Genomic DNA, 17,530 nt, shown 5'->3' with positions numbered 1-17,530 from the left:
GTAGGAAACTTAGAGCATCACCTTCTAACTTGTTCTTTCTCACAGCTTGTTTTAGAACTTAAGATCGAATGGACATTATCTCTAACTTCGCTACAACCCCCTAGAGTTCGTCTCGAGCTATAATCAGATCATTAGAACCTTCAAAACCAAGAGTAAACCATGTAAGTGCAACTTGCTCATAACAGATTAGAGCTTTAGCACTAAAGTTGCACTAAGAATTTAGAGATTACCTCTAACCTTCTCGCTATAATCCGATCCCTCTCCCCCAAGATGTTGATTTCTTCTAGAGTTCTCTCCAGCTATAATCATAGCATTGGAACCTTCAAAACCAAGAGTAGAACATACTGGGATCAAGTTCCCAAAACACATGTCAACTCACAACAATCAACCATGAAAGTAATAAGAATGTCTGTAACTTCAGTCAGGCTACCTGAATACACTCGATTAAGAAACAACTGTGAACAAAGATTCGACAGCTTGTAACACAGATTAGAGCCGTAGAAGCTCATAGTTTTTCCCATAAGCAGCAGCAGGCAAAACCGATTTAGAACCGTTTGGAATCCAGACACATCTTACCTTCTTGATCCCATGATCAATCACGTCGCCAGCCAAATCACTATGTACACCTGAAAAGCTTCATCTGCATTCATGAACAAAGCATATAACAAAGTTCCAGGAGAAAAGAAAGGTTGCATCATATTGCATTAGCAGCCCGGGTTGGAGCAGCTCTTACAAAACTCAATCATTCCAAAACAGAAACAGGAGACAAGGAGATCACAAAACAAGAAAGTGGTAATGCCATGGAAGGTGAGAGAGATGGAGTCAGCCATGACTGAGTGAGTGGGTAAATGCAAGTAAGAAGTGAACTTAGTAAGCAAGCAAGCATGGTAAACTTCAGTGGCATGATCAGCAGTAGTTGTAATAGTAGCAGTAGTAGCAGTAGTAGCAGTAGCAATGGAGTTGGGTAAGGATGACTCAGCCAGCACGAGGATATGGAAGGATGGAGCTTCTAGCGATTGAAAGGATATGGTGGATGGATCAAACTCGATCAGTCGTAATGCCCGGCGGGGTGGAGCTGCTTGAGCAGGCCAACATAGGTGAGGTAGAGCACCCGATCCTTGGCTCCGGTGCGGTGGCGGCGCGTGTGCTTGCAGAAGTACTTGAGCTGGTCCAGCGTGCACAGGCCGAGCGTCTGCGTGAGCAGCAAGAACAGCCAGTTGATGTGCCGCTTCTTGGCGTGGATGACGGGCTTGACGCAGTCGGTCTGGAGGCAAAGCGAGCAGTCGAGGAGGCGCGGCGACGTCCAGCACTTGGGCGCGCGATCGTGCATGGTGTCGCGGTGGGTCACGAAGTAGTTGCTCACCGCCGCGAAGCCCGCCGCCACCCCGACCTCGACGCTGCCCGGGCCGTCGCACCGCTTGCACATCACGTCCCCGGCCACCTTGTCGATCCCCGCCGCCTGCAGGGTGTCAAGGGAGAGCACCACCGCGCGCCGCTCGCTCGCCCACGCGTACGCCGGCACGATGATATCTCCCTTCCCGCTGCTGCCACCGCCGTGGTGGTGACTGGATCGCTGCGGCGGGGGGGGCTCCTTGCTCGCCGCCACCGCCGCCGAGGCGGCTTGATCGCTGGAGGAGGACGACGCCGATCCCGAGCGGAGCTGGCGGCGGGCCTTCTTCGATTCCTCGCTGGGCGCCTCCGGGCGCTCGTGATGGAGATGAGCGGCGGGCGCGCGCGACGCCGCCGGTGCCGCCGCCACGCCGCCGCCTCCACCCGGTGGCGACAGCGTCAATCGCAGCTGGGCCTCTTCCTCGTCGATACCTGGCAGCATTGCACTTGTAAGGATTCTTTTTTTCTTTTACTTGCAAAGCCTCGCTATAAACTCAAGCACTACAGAATCTTCTTCTTCCTCCTGGCCTTCCTCGCACAGCTCTGGCTATGGAGCCATGGAGGAGCCACAGGCAAAAAAAAAAAAAATCGCAGCCAGGGAAAGACAACACAGAAAAAAGGAGGGAGGCGGTCGGTAGGTGAAAGAGCTTCCCCGATTTATGCCTTAATTTCCTCAAGTAACTGGGACGGTATATTCCACCGCCTGTGGTGGTATATTCGGTGAAGACAACCCCTTTTTTTTCTTGTAACCATTTTTTTCTGTGCTGTGGACCTTGTATTTTTTAAGGATTTTTTTTCGTTTTCTTGTAACAAATCGGCAACAACAACCCAACAACAAGCAAACGGGCCCTCCTCCCCATATTAAATACTTTTCTCTGTGGTTTTATATGTGTTTTTATGTTTTTTTTTGGGATGATTTGGTGTCGTCTTATGCGAATGGATTGCCTGACGAGGACGATGATGGTGTTGTTGTTGTTGGATGGTGCTGCTGGAACACTGGAGGAATTTGCCTGTTAGAGGTTTACACGAACACCACATCACTTTTGAGTGCCAGCTCCTGTAAAGAGAGAGCATCCTAAAAAAAAAATGAAGAGTAACGCTTACATGGTAACTTGAGTGGCCTCCCAATGATAATCTGTGATGTCAACCGGTTTAATCAAGGTTAATTTCTGTTTTTTTTGTCTCTCCAGGTTCTTACTTGGATGGTAAAAATTTGGAGGGACTTGTACATGTGTAGTTCCTAGAGGGGCATACTGCAAAAACATTTCAAGTTTAGAGTTTTTGCAAATAATTGTTCCCCTTTTACCTGACTTTGGGAGTGGTCAAAAGGATTGACACTGGTTGACACTCCAAAGTAGCCCAGACTTTGATTCTGGAGAGAAGAAACAAAAGAGAGGTCATGCAAGAAAGTCTGCGTATAAAAATACTACCGATGGAGGTCCGAAAGTGTTCACGTGATGAACAGCTCCCTGTAACAATAAAAGAGATCGTATGTGAGAGAAATGCGTAGTCTCTTAGATCACTCACTTGTACTCCAACGTTCATGGCTGCTGGATCAAACTGCTGGAAAGTCATCAAAGCAGAATTCGATAGAAAGCCACCCGAAGAAGAAATCGATGGCGACGGCGCCGCTGGTAGAAAGCCAACTGAAGGTGGCATGGTAAAATTCGGTGAAATTCCTGGAAAGCTCGACGGGTACTGCGGGGGAGCACCCGGTAAAACTCCCTGTGAAACTTCTGATGGAATGGACTGTGGAAGATTGGCTGGTCCAGGAGCGCTAAAACTCGTGAAATTCGTGCCTGTTTGAGCTTGAACTGGTCCACTACGTGCAAAAGGATCAGCAGCCAGATCAAGACCCGCGAAACTCGTTGTCACGAAAGGATCCACCTGCGTCGGCTGCGAGGAATCTCCCTCCGGAGAAGAGATGAGATCGATCAGGTCGCGGCTGCCATCGGTGTCGTGTCGAAACTTTGTACTGGCGACACTCTCGTGGTTGCTTGCGTCGCCGGAGATGAGATCGACCAGACACGGTGTGGAGCTTGACTTGGTTGTCACTGGCGAGCTTCTAGAGTGTGGTACCTTTTGCTGCTGGTCGGTATTAAGATCGATCAGACTTCTCGACTTTGTCGCGGATCGTGGTGGCGTCTTTGGATTGTCTGGCCGGTGGGAAGTTTTCTCGTCAGTCATGAGATCTTTGAGAGAGAGCGAGTTTGAGCGCTGGACTTGTGGAGGTCGAGCTGCGGGACTGGTTTGGTCCGGTACTATGCTCCCGCTAGAGTAGTTTCTTTGCAGCTGCTGGTCCTTGCGTTTCTCCACCTGGAACGAAAAAGAACCGAGGATCAAAAGGCAAAACCAAGAAGAAACTAGCGAATGTTTCTTACTGGAGGTTGTAGAAACTGGCGAATGACCGTTTCCCTCTTACTCCCACTGGCTGTTTTCTGGTTTGGAGGCGACTGGGGCGAAGATTTCACGTCGTCTTCACCGTTGTCTTCCACAGTCGCACCCCCGTTTTCTCTTCTTCCGGGGATTGTTCTCACAAAGTCTCGGTTACCGTACGCGAGTCCGCCGTAGCTCGTACGAGGAGAGGGGCGAGCCTCGCGATATTCAGGAGTTTCATGCATTGGACTACGACTGGGCTGCTGGAAAAGAAAAAAAAAAAAAAAACAGAAAGAGAATGGAAGGGAAGAAGAACTTTCGGTCATGTTTAACATTGGCTGTATAGTTATACCTTTTCTCCAGTGAAACGCCTCTGGACGTACACAAGCTTTATAAACTCGCGGATTTTATCGGGATTGCTGATGAGAAACGAAAAAAAATCATTTTGCTCTCCTAAAAACACGTCAAGGATCTAAGTACCTGCTGTCTGGGAATATGTTCCTGTCCGAGTTCCATGCCTTGAGGAAAACCTGTCGAGCTTGCTACACGAACAAGTGAAAAACGCTGTGAATCTAATTTGCTGCTACTGTAAATTTAGATACATACATCGTTTCCACCGGCCTGGAGCTCGCTGATTTCCCCGGCAGTAAACTTGGCCATGGAAATAGACTTGATGCGATGCAAGAATTCTCGACTGTAAGTACGAGTGAGAAACTGGAAACGAGAAAAGATCGAAGAGAGGGAACGAATAAACATACTGAATCCCGCTGCAAAGTGTGCAAATGAAAGTGGAGAAGCTAGTGCACACATATTGCGGTCCCTGCTTAAGAGAAAAAAAGATAAATTCTCAAGAAAGAGGGGATAAGACCCAAGAATCGTTGTCATACCAGGCTACCACAGTTGACGCATCTTCGATTTCCAGGCAATTTAAGCAGCCCGCGGATGATCTTCTCGTGTCTCTCGTCCTCTTTGCTGGGAGCCATCACACATCCTGCTGGATCTCTAGCTAGAGAATCTAGGCTGGAATTGCATCGCCAATCATGGACAGCATAATCTCTACCCACCTGGACGCAATGCGGGCTAAGGCTTGCTGGGAGCGCCCGACTCAGATCTGGACTGTAACAAAGAGAAAATGAGTATCCAACAGAATATACATGTGTTTAATAAAATTTAAATCAAACCAAACCCTTAAACACAGGAGTAAAGGAACAAAGGGGTAAAGCCAAACTCTCCTTTCTTCCTCCTCTCACCTAAGGACTTTCTGCTTGTTATTGCTTGTTATTGGCCGCTCCCAGCTCTCCTCTTGCAGCAATTGTTGCCCATCAAGCCACCTTGCGTCGCTGATGCTCTGTGCAGCAGCCCCGTTGATTTTTGGGAGACACAGTCCCGTTGATTCTATGGGTCTCCCAGCTCTCCAACTGCTTTAGAACTGGTCACCAGTACTCTGCCTGGCTCCTCCTTGCGCTAGGGCCTTTAGTGACAACTGTTGTACATGATCTGCCTAACTCGCCTACAAAGGTGGCAAGATTCTCCATGTGCCAATTCTTTGCCACTCTGATTTGCTCACACTCAGGAACATTGTGTCTTTACAACCAATTGTGAGACTCCCAAAGATTCCCTCCCTACAACTCCACAAAGCATGGCTGAGTTTTGAGCTCCTCACTGAGCACTCTAGATCTTCTCAACACAATTGGACCGCAACAATAAAGCTTGGGAACACCATTAAGGTTCTCAACCTTTCAAGTCGGAACTTTTAGTCCAAATGTGTTACGCTCGTTTGGCTTTCGCTGCAGCCACTACCACATGGCACCCTTTCGGCTCTACATTGAGGCCTAGGGATTTTGTGTCTCACAACATGCTAGCCCTATGAATGACATGTATGCCACTCAGCCTTTGCATTGAGTCCAAGTGCTCCACATGTTTAATCCCATGATAAACACCCCAAAGGTACCATTCATTACATTAAAGTTATATTTATTTACCCTTGTCTCATTGGTAATTCAATAGATCACACGTACCCTAGTTCTATCTCTCAAAGACTGAGCCATCTGTTTATGAGTGATCATTCCATGACCACACTTTAACATCTTTAAGATGCTTAAAGACATAAAAAACACTCTTCTTTAATACTTCTTCAATATGTCCTATTTTAGTCATAGTAATATTTAATAACATTGTTATTGAATTAAAGCCTGAAGGTTGACCATTAAGTCCCATTGATCTCTGGGACTTCTTCACCACATAATTATGCCTTTGGTCATTATGCAAAAGGATTATTTTTTTTCTTTTCTATAGTTCGGGACTTTGGAAGAACATTTCCAAACACTGTGGCTTTACACGAGCCTCATGAATACTCTTCCCACCTTCCATCAAAATAACTAGTTTATATAATTACCTCTTTTTTAGTTGGCAAATGAAGTTATTCCAAACAATTGCCCTTTTCCTAGTTTGACAATTGAAATAAGAGTGCAAGTGTTTATATTTAATCCAATGGTTATTAAAATCCCACTACATTAATATTAATATTGCATCATAGCCGTACACTTAGACTTCACAATCTCATAACTTGAAATGGATGTTTTAGTGATAAAGATAATATAAGCTATTAGCCTCATATAAATATAAAACACAAATAAAAAAAGGTCTAAATTACATGAGATACATGAATTTAAGTTTTTTCATATAAATCATTTAACTATATTAAACTAGTGCTATATAAATAACTATCATGAATAGACCATATGCAAGCTCACTATTAAATGTTTAATAATTAATATAAAATATTAATTTATAAAATTATATTTTTTAAATTAATAGAATGAATAATTTTCATAGCAAAGATAACATCACTACATATTACCTTTAAATGTGGGAAATATTATTGCCATTCTTGTAAATTATAATTAATAAAACCACTATCAACACTCAATATCAAATCTTACAATCTCTTAGAGGTGCAGACCCATGAAAATTTTCAGCAACAATTGAAAATAAAAAACTTAGAAATATTAATATTGCTTTCATTTTGTTAGCAAACAAGATTCTTGGGATTATACTCAAGGATCTAGGGTTTTCTGTGGTTCTTCCGAGGTATGCTCTCTTTCATCTGTCTGTGTCCACCAGACTAATCAGACCTTCCAGGGGACATGACATCTCCGGAGCCATTCCACGCGACCCTGAGACACGCGAGGAGCAAATGGGTGGAAATGGGTCGGCCCCAAAAATCGAGCCGGGGCAAGGCTCACTCCCGAGAATGGCAGGCAAGTGTTCTCAGAAAGAGAGAACAAACAGAAAAATGGAGAGAAAAAGAAAACCAAAGGCTGAAAACTTTGTAGGAATTCGAGAGCTTCGTCAACTCGGCGTTTGATGCCCGTGACACATTCACGGTGCACAGGCTGCTCGCCTCGGACGATCACGTCTTCGACAAATGGATGGAGGCTCTGGAGCTCAACGCGCAAGGAAAGCTCCCGCTGGGCGATGGCAGGCTCCCCACCGGAGGAGGCCTGCCGAGCAACTCCATCTCCATGGCCAGCCTCGTGAGCATCCGCGCGCTGGAGAACGAAGAGCTCCTCTACGTCGCCGAGCAGCTCGCGAGCAAGGCCTGCCTCTTCCGGAAGTTCCCGAGCTGCGAGATGGACGTGCCTTCTCTGGATCAGCTCGGGAAGAAGCTCAAGAACAGGAGGTTGATCGCCGAGAGGCTGCTCCAGGAGTGCATCGCCAGCAACATCTTGCCAAGCTACGTTACCAGCGTTTCCGGGCTCAAGAAGAGGCTCCGGATCAGCGACGAGGAGCTGGACGAGTGGGCGAGAGTGGAACCCGAGGCTTGCTCCAAGCTCGCCAAGAAGAAGAAGACGCTCAAGCTTGTGCCGCTTCCACTTGGTTGGTACTCTCGTCTCCAGGAGAAGCTCGGCGGCGATGAGATCTCGCCATACCTGGTGCGCGAGTGCAGCAAGACGAGCGTCGAATGGATCGTCAGGCTCTTGGCCGAGAAGCGGAGCGTCAAGCTCATAATCGCGGATCTTCGCCGGTGCCAGGACGGTGATCTTCAGAGCTTGTGTGACAAGTTGCTGCTAGCGCTCGAGTCCGGGGGCTGCTCCTGCCGCGTGATCTTACTCGTCGCCATCGCCCAGCTCCCCGGGATCATGCATGGAGTGGAGAAGATCGCTCGGATCATCAGAGGTGGCGTCAAGGTTGGCAGCGTGGTTGATTTCCCGGAGCAAACGCACCACCACACCATGATTGTGAGCTTCGGCACGGGATCACTGGAGAGGGGTGGAGGAATGAGCCTGTTCTTGCGAGAGGGAGATCACCGCCTTCCAAAAGAGTGGGAAGATCACAAGTTTGCCATGGAGAGGGAGGAGGGATCCATCAGCCTTGGGCTGGCGAGCCATGTTGTGAGACAGTTCGAGGAGGATGGCGGCGCTTACATCGTCGAGTATGGCTGCGGCGGGCAGATCTTCAAGGCTTGCATGATCCACGACCAGAGGGGGATTGTCCTGGTCGAAACTTCGCAAGAGCTGGACAAGATGAAGAGATTGGTCCAAGAGCTGCGAGCTACGAAGAAAAGCTAGCCTTCTAAAGAGGAATTTTTTTTCTACCGAGATGGTGGAAAGCTAGTGATCAAAACATGTAAGATTCTGGGTAGTCAATGGAAATCAATCACCCTTCTTTTATCCTTGTTCTTTTTTTTTTTTCAGGTAAAGAAATTAAAATTGAATATTAACAATTTTGTAGAATGCTCTTTGTTAATATCCAGTGGTTGGCACCTGATTAGTAACAATATTAACAATGTTGTAAGATGCTCCTTGTTGATTAGCCCTGTGATCTCAACTGCTATAGGTTTCAACTAGGAATATGTGACCTACATCAGAAGGCAGTTTAACACTTACAGTCTCAAAAGCCTTTAACACAAGAAAAGGCCAAAAAACACTTATATGTGATCCCAACTCAATGCAAAGTTGTAGTGCAAGTTTAGTAAAAAAAGCTGATTTTTCTTAAAAGAGTGTTCTATTGACAAATCTATCTATCCATATGCTCGCTGTGTCCACTGTAAACCACCGCCTAGTTGGTGTTTAATAATCATAAAAAGGATTAAGAAAAGCAATGGTTGTGTACGATTTTTACACACCCATTAAAAAGAATAATAATAAAATCTGGAAGCAGAACTTTTTTACATGTGCTGGAAAAAAAGTATAGAATATTCTCCTCCCAAACAGAGGACAGAAAATGGCGTCGTTGTCGGGGATTAATGGCGCAGATGTACGTGCACACGTGGCAAGAGCGAGGAAGGTGTTGAGGAAGCTACCTCCAGATCAATTCGCGGATCCTCGCAACATCCTATTTTTTTAAACACAAGAAACAAGTTTTCTAATGGTTTGCCCTAATCGCGATTCCAGCACGAGATTTGACCTTCCCCCTTTGGTATCCCAAAAGTCAACAATTCACTTAACTGTTCTTTTCCCAGGACCACCAAGATGGAACTTTAATAAAACTGTGCGTAGTTACCATAGCCATAGCTTGCCTAGTCTAAGAAAAGAGAGGTTTCGTGCTCTCATCTCCCCTATACATTCTTCTGGATGGATCATGGACGCCACATTTCCGCAAAATCCGGATTATAAGGATTTTAACGCGTACGCGGTGTTCGTACGGCAGACCCGTACAACCGCTGCCTCACCTGGACTGACTGACCTTGACCCTATAACCTTGGAATGAGATATACTGTTCGTTATATTCCACGCGGCAGTGCCCAGACCTCGTCTGCCCGTGGACGCCGTCAATCACGATTCCTCGCACGGACGGAATATACCCCTTCTCTTTCGCGGTATATAAATGAGAGAGGCTTTTCCCCAAATCATTTCCATTCGATCGCTTCGGAGGAAAGTGTGCGCGGGGTGTGGTGTACCGCTCCAATTCCATCCGAAAATCCGGCCGGATCTTCCAGCGCCGCCAGGAAAGTTCTCGCAGGTTTGGGTGTCCAGTGGCGAATTTTTTCTTCGATTCGATCGCTACAACACCGCGCCGCAGCAGCACAGCGCAGTGATGGATCAAGGAGGCAGCGGCGGTGGCGCCACTGGCGCCAGCGCGAGGAGGAGCAGGCCCTCGGCGCTCAAGATGAGCAAGGATTCCAGGGCGATCCGCAAGCCGCCGGTGCCGCTGCCCGTGGTGCAGTACCGGCAGCCCGTGATCATCCACACGTACTCCCCCAAAGTGATCGAGACCGACGCCACCAATTTCATGTGGCTCGTCCAGCGCCTCACCGGATCATCGGACACCCGGATGCGATGCAAGAGCTCCAAGCCGGCAGTGCTGCCCACCTTCATGCCCAGCAGCCCATCCCACTCGCCCAGATCCATGCCCACCACTGCCAGGAATTCCTCTCCTTGGAAGCGGGAGATCGTGGAGGAGGAGACAGTGATCAATCAGCGCCACCGCCACCAATTATCCGGCTCGCCCAGCAGCGAGGAAGCCGAAGATCCAGAGCTCCTCCGCTCCTCCTCCGCCGGGGACGACGATTCCTCCTCCATTTCCGACCTGCAGCAGCAATTCAAGGTGGAGCACCTCCTCCTCTCGCCGGCATCCAGCTCCGACTCGGGCAATCCCTTCCACCGCCTGGCGAATCCACTGCTCGCGTCGCCGAAAAGCCCCCTGGTCAGCTTCGATGCCGCGGGGCTCGCGTTTGGAGATCAGCACCGCCAGTTCCTCCCCAATCCCTTCTCCACCTCCTCCTCGCTCGCTTCCAATGGCGAGCCATCGGTCTACGTTCCACAGATGACGATCCAGCAGCAGCAGCCATGGTCGCCCATTTTCACTCCCAGTGGAATCTCCCACGCGGACTTCCTCCCCGAGTTCGATCTCTGGACGACGATGAGCTCCTCTTCTTCCGAGTTTCACGGCCTCTCTCCTCGCAGCAGGCTGTTTGGGCCGATGCAGTCGCCCGCCACCATGGCTTTCCGGGACATGGCCTTCGCCTTCGTCAAGGACTAGAAAGGAAGACGAAAGGTTCGGTCTTGGTTTCCTCCTTTCCAGTTTTTGGATAGCTCAATCGCTGTTCCTTCTCCGAGAGGACGATGAGGCTGGCGTACTTGTACATAAGAAATCTTCCACTTTCGACAGGTTGGAATCGATAATTTCTCAGTCTCGTCCTGCCGATAGAGTTCATCCTCGACCGGGGTTTTTGTGTCGATCAAGCTTTGTTTCGCTCTTTCAGTCCTCGATAAAGATAGTTTTTTGTGTTCTTGGGCACCTTACTTTTTCTTTTTTTCTCTGATATGGCAACAGCGAGGCTGGATGGTTCGCCGGTTCCTTTCAGAGTTTTATCGGGCAAGGAAGATTTTGCGCTTCCGTGCGCCTCTCGTCTCGTCCCTCTCTCTCTCTCTCTCGCACAATCGTATAGCAAGAACAGACCCGGAACAGATCACCATAAAGATGTTTGTTGCACTGCACGCTTCATCCAAATGCGTTAAAAAACATCGCAATTAAGACGCTGACGAGATGATGTTTGCTGCGCTGCTGTCGAGAGACGTAGCCAAGATCGCTTGCAGAACCTCTGGGGCCGAGAATCTCCGATGGAGAAAGAAGTGGAGATCAGAACCACTTTCGCCCCGCCAGGAGCTCGAGTTTTCACGCACGACATGCAGGCGTTTCAGTCATCCAGAGGAGATCTAAGCGGCGAATCTGGCTTTTGCTCCTCCCGGCGACTGACTTGGATCGGCGGCGCCCGCCAAGAAACGAAGAGACGAAGACGGCAGTAGCTCTTCTCCGCCTTGTGTATGTTCATGCGCTAGCGATGACTTTATAAACTTGTTGTGTGTCCGCTTCATTCTTTCAAAGCTCTGCGGCACGCGACGTCCATATCAGAGCCAAAACGTTTCCCGTCGCTGGATCACAGGCTCCTGTGCAAGCACGAGTCAACCAACGTGCATGCCCGACCTCTGGGAATTGTTTTTGCATTCTTTCGCTGGGTCGTGCGCTTTGCGTTCCAGATCCCTGTGTGCCAACTGAGCAGAAAGTCGTCGGTGTTTGGCGGAGAGATTCGCACCCCCATTCCTTGCAATCTCGCCCAAAAGCCAATTTTTCAAAGCTTTCCCGTTCTATCCACTTGCCACCTACTTTGGAAGGCTTTCGAAAGCTTTATATGAGAAGAAAGAGCTGAAGCACCTTTGCTTGCATGTAAGTACCACCTCATACTTCTTTGGCCGAAAAATTCCAACTTGTCGGCTCTAAAGATAAGTGTAGATCGCTGTTCCTGTTCCTTTTTGATACTGCGCTTTGTGATACTTGAATCGCAAATGGACAACGGAGATGGCCTGTTACCTGGAAGGCACACACACAATTAGCGATGCAACTGGAAGAAAACAAACACTTCAGGACAGCGCAAGACTTGAAGAGAGAAAAAAAAAGACTATACCGGGTAGCATTCTGATGCGTCGATCGATGGGACCCTTTTGGCAATGCAAGTTGTTCGAGAATACGTAAGCAGTTCCTGTGTAGTGTAACAATAAACAAACGCTTTTGACAAGGAAGGCCCAACAGCAGAAAGAAGAAACAAAGCACTTAGATGGCTATATCTTAGTGTTCCTGTGAAGCCAAGGTATGTAAGCAATGACGCAAACGGGCCTGAAATACCTTGTTCCTCAGGAGAAAGACTCACACATAACATTCGCTTCGGCTCTCTCTCTCGAGCGTCTTCAGACCTGGTCCTCGTTTCCTTTTCTACTTCTCTGTTTCCATCGTCGTTCAGAGATCTTTTGCCGCCTTTTCCCGAGCCTCTCTTCTCCTTCTGGCGACTTCCATGAAGAATTCTGGCGGTGGTAGAGGCTTGGAATTCTGTGGAGGGTAGACGACGTAGCTTCGCTGCAAATATCGAGAGCCAAATCGAATCTCGTTAGTAGACCGAGCTGGAAGATAGGGTGGAGAAAAAGAAGGAAAAAACAAAGAAAAGAAACAGCTTAAGAGCGAGCTAGCGAGAAAAAGAAAGAACAATCGCGCAAAGACACATTCTCATAGGAAACGCTGGCAAAGAAAACTTTGATTGCTGGACGAAGAAAGAGAAGGAAAATCGCAAAGAGATCCACACAAACTATCTATTTAGAAATTAGAAACACGGCTAGAAAGAAAAAAGAATGGAAGAACAATCGGGCAAGCCGAAAGACAAAGAAAGCATTAAGAAGGACGATGGAAGAATCGCAAAAGTGTGAGGATGTACCACACAAAGTTCCAGAAGGAATCATACAAGTGTGTGTCTAGCAAGAAAGCTGCGAGAGAGTATCACGCTTCTTCACGAGATATAAAAAAAAGGAAAAACGATTGGGAGGAGGTACCACACAAAGTTCCAGAAGGAAACATACCAAGTGTCTATCTAACAACAACGCAAAACAAGTCAGAGAGAAAAGAGAAACGTTGAAAGCTGCGAGAAAGTATCGCGCCGCTTAACGCGAAGATGGGAAGGAACAAAGAAGAAGCTGGACAGAAGCTGGACGGAGAAACCATTAAGAAGATGGAAGAATCGCCAAAGCAGCAGACAAAGTTCCAGAAGGAATCTTATCTAGCATGAGAAAGCTGCGAGGAAGTATCGCACTGTTCAATGGAAACGAAAAAGAAAAAGAACGAGAAGCTGGACAAAACCACAAAACCCTGAGAAGCAACGAAGATGGAATGCAATGCATCGATTCACTCACATTGCGGATGGCCCAGTTGAGCGCGTCGGAGCCAGCCGAGAAGCCGAAGATGAGAACCACCGGGATCGTCACGTAGACGCTGAATTTGAACATCTCGAGCCAGAACTTTGGCCGGCTGCGCGAGCCGCGCACATCGGGCAGAGAAATCGGGAACTTACGCTTGTGCTGCTGCTGCTCCGCCGCCGCGGCCGGGACCTTCTCCTGCTGCGTCGACGCCATTCCTCGCCAGATTAGGGCAAAACAAGCAAGAGCTTTGAGAGTATTCGAACCGGGACACAGCAACACTTTAGGGCTTTTTCGCGCGTAAGCAAGAACTTTGAGAGGATTCGAACCGTTACCCGACAGCACTTAGGGCTTTTCCAGGGTGCGCGCGACGCGAGCTTTCGTTTTCGTCCCTTCCGCCCTGGCGCGCGGCGGCGATCGATCGCTCGGTCCATCAGGTAGGCCTTTGGCGCTCCCGATCCATCTAGCTCTGCGCATTCCCGCCGATCTCCAGAGCTCGAGAGAATGGCCGCGGCGGCGGATTCCTCCCCTCCCTACGTGCCCTACGCGCTCAAGATGACGCTCACTGGCCACCAGAAGGCGGTGTCCAGCGTCAAGTTCTCCCCCGACGGCAAGCTCCTGGGCAGCTCCTCGGCGGACAAGACGATCAAGCTGTGGTCCGCCGACGATGGCAAGCTGCTCAAGACGCTCCAGGGCCACAGCGAGGGCATCTCCGACCTGGCCTGGTCCAGCGACTCGCGCTACGTTTGCAGCGCCTCGGACGACAAGACGCTCCGGGTGTGGGACTGCGAGACGAGCGAATGCCTCAAAATTCTCAAGGGCCACACCAACTTCGTGTTTTGCGTCAACTTCAACCCCCAGTCGAGCGTGATCGCGTCCGGATCATACGACGAGACGGTCCGCCTGTGGGACGTGAAGACGGGCAAGTGCTTGAAGGTGCTCCCGGCGCACTCGGACCCCGTCACCGCAGTGCACTACAACCGGGATGGATCGCTCATCGTCTCCAGCAGCTACGATGGGCTGATGAGGATCTGGGATAGTCAGACGGGGAACTGCCTCAAGACGCTCATCGACGACGAGAACCCGCCGGTTTCGTTCGTCAAGTTCTCGCCCAATGGGAAGTTCATCGTGGCTGGAACGCTGGACAACACCGTGGTACGTATGAGAAGCTCTCTCGCTTTGGTTTTGCTCCCTTCTCTAGCTCGGCTGGCAAAGTTTCTAGGACTTACTTTTTTCTGTTCTTTCTCTAGCTCGAGCATTGAGCTCTCTCGTTTGTTTTCTTTAGCTTGATTGGCCCCTTCGTTCACTTCCTTCCTCGAACATCCTCTCGTTTGTTTTCATTGTTTCTCGTTTCACAGACTCGCGTTCTTTGTCTGGACTCCAAGCTCTTGAATCTTTCTTTTCTTTTCTATCTCGACGTGAGATGACGCTTTCTTCTGTTAACACTCTCGTTTCTTTCTTTTATCTAGCTTGATTGACTGCCTCGTTCCTACTTCTGAACTTCCTCTCGTTAGATTGTTATTTCTCAGACTCTCGCGTGCTTCGTTCTTTTCTTCCTCGACGCGAGATAACGCGTTCCTTGCTGTTTGGTTTACGCAGAGGCTGTGGAACTACCAGACGGGGAAGTTTTTGAAGACTTACACCGGGCATGTCAACAACAAGTATTGCATCTTCTCGGCCTTCTCGGTGACAAACGGCAAGTACATTGTGAGCGGCTCCGAGGACAACTGCATCTACCTGTGGGACTTGCAATCCAAGAGCGTCGTCCAGAAGCTCGAGGGGCACACCGACGTCGTCCTCTCAGTGTGCTGCCACCCGAAGGAGAACAAGATAGCGTCGGGAGCTCTGGAGAAGGACAAGACCGTCAAGATCTGGGTACAAGGGTGATGAGCCCCAAGTTCTCGCTTTGTCTCTCTTTCTCTCACACACGGAGATCGATCGAAAGCCTGGTCGGAAGGCGATTTCTAGATGAAGATCGTGAAATCCCAACGAGTTGCTTAAGTGAGTTTGTGATTAAAGTTAAACTCTTACCATCTAAGTGACCCAAACTTTGCGCGCCATAATTTCAAATAAAATCCATGCCAACCTCGATATAGAAAATGAATTTACCCCGACACGGATTCCAATGTCGCGGGAAAAGATGAAAAATCAAAAGATTTTTACACCACGCTTTGCTTTCGCTACGCGCGCCAAAACGTTTTCACCCCACTCCTCGTTGTTCGTACACGATGGCGATGGCCACAACAAGATTTGGGCCACAAGTTCTAACTGTATTCAATTCTCGCACGCATGGGCCATGATTTGATCACGTCGATGCCCTAGTAGCTACTTGCGGGGAGGTATTTGAAAGTTGGCGGGGCGGGAAAACGGAATGGGATGTGAATGGATTGAAGTTGAGGGGGGCGAAAGCGCTGCTTCGATCGAGCGATCGATCCATTCTTGCGAGTGGTCGCGCTCGTTCTTTTTGTTTGTTATGCAGCTAGTGTGGCCGTAATAGCGATTGATAAGATAGTGGTGGAATTACAAACACAATCACCAGCATCAATTGTTTCCCTCTTTTAACATCAATCGCTATACCTAGCGGCCTGGCCCTGCTGCCCATTTCTTGAATTGCACTCATCCATCACAGTTTTTTATTCAACTGCCAAATTACATGGTGCTAATGTCTGGAGGAGTGAGGATTTAAAAGTTAAAAAGATAGAGCCAGGCATCTAGAGACAACAACAACAACAACAACAACAACAACAGTTGCAGAAAAGCAACCCCAAACAAGATTCAAATTAAAGATGGAGCCCTTTGTCCTTGCATGCACCCCCACATTGATTCTCACATGTGGATAGTTTGCAAAGTGATGCCATGATCTATTGAAATATTTCTATTAGTATGTTCTTTTTTTCACAGCCCTATCTGACAAGTGTTTTGTGATGACGTGGCGATAGCAGGTGCTAACACATCGGCTCGTCTAGGGCTGAGGTGGCTAGCCGGACAAAGGGGGGGAGGTTTAAAGTCCTCGCATATGAGCGAGAGCTCGCTCTGTGCGAGTGGAATGGTAGCCATGCGTTCACTGCTGCTCCCCGACAATAGGTCTAAGTAGAGGCGCGCGCTGTGGCTTGTGGGGCGTCTTTCTCTTTCTCTCTGGTGTTTCGTAATGACTGATCCCTCCCTTTTCGATGAGCTGTGCTGAGCGCAAGCCAAAGCCAACAACAGGATATCAGAGGAATAAAATGCGAGCTGGAAACAAACAGCGCTAGCTAGCAAGCCAAGCACAGTGGCAGCTCTCGCCTCTCTCACACAGAAAAAGAGAGGAAAAGAAAAGGAAAAAGGGAGCAAAGCAGAGTGAATCCACTCTAGTCGGAGGATGAGATGAGGAGCTGTAAATGCGTAACGACAGGAGAGGAGTTTGTAGCGAGCGACTTACTTCTCATCAGACTGTTCCAGAGTGTTGTGGGCACAAGCGAGCGCAGGAACACTGTAGCAGCAGGAGCAGCAGCGTAGCACACGAAGGTCGCTCTCCTCTTCTATTTTTTTTTTGCCTCCATCCCTTCTTCCTTCTTGGCACTCTGGCATTCCTCCTCTCCTGCGCTTGCCACTCTGCTTACGAATGAATGCATGATCATCATCGGCGGCGCCAAGTACAGGTGGTTGCTTTGTCGCTTGGCCCATCCACTGTAGCTGCTGAGCAAACAAAACAGAAGCCGATCAGAGGTTTCCAAACTTGGTGAAAGCCGTATTGAAATGCTGCTGTCTACTTACCTCATTCTCTCTGTAAGGGTGCACTGTTTGTGCTCCTCCTCCTATTTCTTCTCTGCTCGCTGAGCAGCGCTGATAACTTCACTGGGTTGTGCCTCCTCTGGATTGAGAGATTTCTTTTCCTCTATGCAATTGCCTCCTCTTTTCACTTCGTTGTCCTGCTCAGTGCTACTGCTTTGTAGTACGCTGCGAGCGGTCTCTCCTTTTGTTCTTTCTTTCTCTGATGTGGGCCGTCTCGTGACTCGCCAGCTCTCCTCCAGCACCGTGTACGTCCTTGAAGAGAATTGAAGTCCATGAAGAACCCGATGGTTGGTTGAAGGAAGTCCTGCCTTCCC

The 17,530-nt window shown here is 48.7% G+C and overlaps 5 protein-coding genes across 12 annotated transcripts; 3 read left to right on the top strand and 2 right to left on the bottom strand.

Moving 5' to 3' along the window:
- Nucleotides 1–2,167: 2,167 nt before the first annotated feature.
- Nucleotides 2,168–4,928, bottom strand: LOC112348484 (probable ADP-ribosylation factor GTPase-activating protein AGD14). 6 transcript variants are annotated; one of them, XM_024681104.1, is made up of 13 exons: nt 4,830–4,926; nt 4,653–4,785; nt 4,524–4,585; nt 4,372–4,459; nt 4,246–4,307; nt 4,118–4,184; nt 3,771–4,028; nt 2,917–3,705; nt 2,820–2,858; nt 2,696–2,761; nt 2,588–2,642; nt 2,494–2,524; nt 2,168–2,385 (listed from the first exon to the last, which is right to left on the bottom strand). In XM_024681104.1, exons 2-13 carry the CDS (start codon nt 4,746–4,748, stop codon nt 2,172–2,174), a joined length of 1,827 nt encoding a protein of 608 aa, XP_024536872.1. In that variant the 5' UTR covers nt 4,749–4,785; nt 4,830–4,926; the 3' UTR covers nt 2,168–2,171. The 6 variants fall into 6 exon arrangements, with proteins under 6 accessions (XP_024536872.1, XP_024536871.1, XP_024536873.1 ...); XM_024681103.1 differs by having other exon boundaries at nt 4,653–4,780; XM_024681105.1 differs by having other exon boundaries at nt 4,653–4,771.
- Nucleotides 4,929–6,841: 1,913 nt separating this feature from the next.
- On the top strand, nt 6,842–8,438 carry LOC9646204. The gene is made up of 2 exons (XM_024680990.1): nt 6,842–6,855; nt 6,907–8,438. The coding sequence occupies exon 2, from the start codon at nt 7,197–7,199 to the stop codon at nt 8,334–8,336; it is 1,140 nt and encodes a 379-aa protein (XP_024536758.1). The 5' UTR covers nt 6,842–6,855; nt 6,907–7,196; the 3' UTR covers nt 8,337–8,438.
- Nucleotides 8,439–9,594: 1,156 nt separating this feature from the next.
- LOC9646203 lies at nt 9,595–11,007 on the top strand. The gene has a single exon (XM_002976060.2). It carries the CDS (start codon nt 9,595–9,597, stop codon nt 10,747–10,749), a length of 1,155 nt encoding a protein of 384 aa, XP_002976106.2. The 3' UTR covers nt 10,750–11,007.
- Nucleotides 11,008–13,782: 2,775 nt separating this feature from the next.
- Nucleotides 13,783–15,483, top strand: LOC9646202 (WD repeat-containing protein 5). Its single transcript, XM_002976059.2, has 2 exons — nt 13,783–14,600; nt 15,045–15,483. Exons 1-2 carry the CDS (start codon nt 13,950–13,952, stop codon nt 15,330–15,332), a joined length of 939 nt encoding a protein of 312 aa, XP_002976105.1. The 5' UTR covers nt 13,783–13,949; the 3' UTR covers nt 15,333–15,483.
- Nucleotides 15,484–16,307: 824 nt separating this feature from the next.
- On the bottom strand, nt 16,308–17,312 carry LOC112348452. Of its 3 annotated transcripts, none has more exons than XM_024680949.1 (3): nt 17,199–17,312; nt 16,864–17,120; nt 16,308–16,620 (listed from the first exon to the last, which is right to left on the bottom strand). In XM_024680949.1, exons 2-3 carry the CDS (start codon nt 17,106–17,108, stop codon nt 16,341–16,343), a joined length of 525 nt encoding a protein of 174 aa, XP_024536717.1. In that variant the 5' UTR covers nt 17,109–17,120; nt 17,199–17,312; the 3' UTR covers nt 16,308–16,340. The 3 variants fall into 3 exon arrangements, with proteins under 3 accessions (XP_024536717.1, XP_024536718.1, XP_024536719.1); XM_024680950.1 differs by having other exon boundaries at nt 16,864–17,117; nt 17,199–17,310; XM_024680951.1 differs by lacking the exon at nt 17,199–17,312 and having other exon boundaries at nt 16,308–16,625; nt 16,864–17,117.
- Nucleotides 17,313–17,530: the final 218 nt, after the last annotated feature.

The sequence above is a fragment of the Selaginella moellendorffii genome, unplaced genomic scaffold (genome assembly GCF_000143415.4).
Source record: "Selaginella moellendorffii unplaced genomic scaffold, v1.0 SELMOscaffold_29, whole genome shotgun sequence".
Taxonomy (NCBI): domain Eukaryota; kingdom Viridiplantae; phylum Streptophyta; class Lycopodiopsida; order Selaginellales; family Selaginellaceae; genus Selaginella; species Selaginella moellendorffii.
This window is presented reverse-complemented; position numbering and strand designations above follow the sequence as displayed.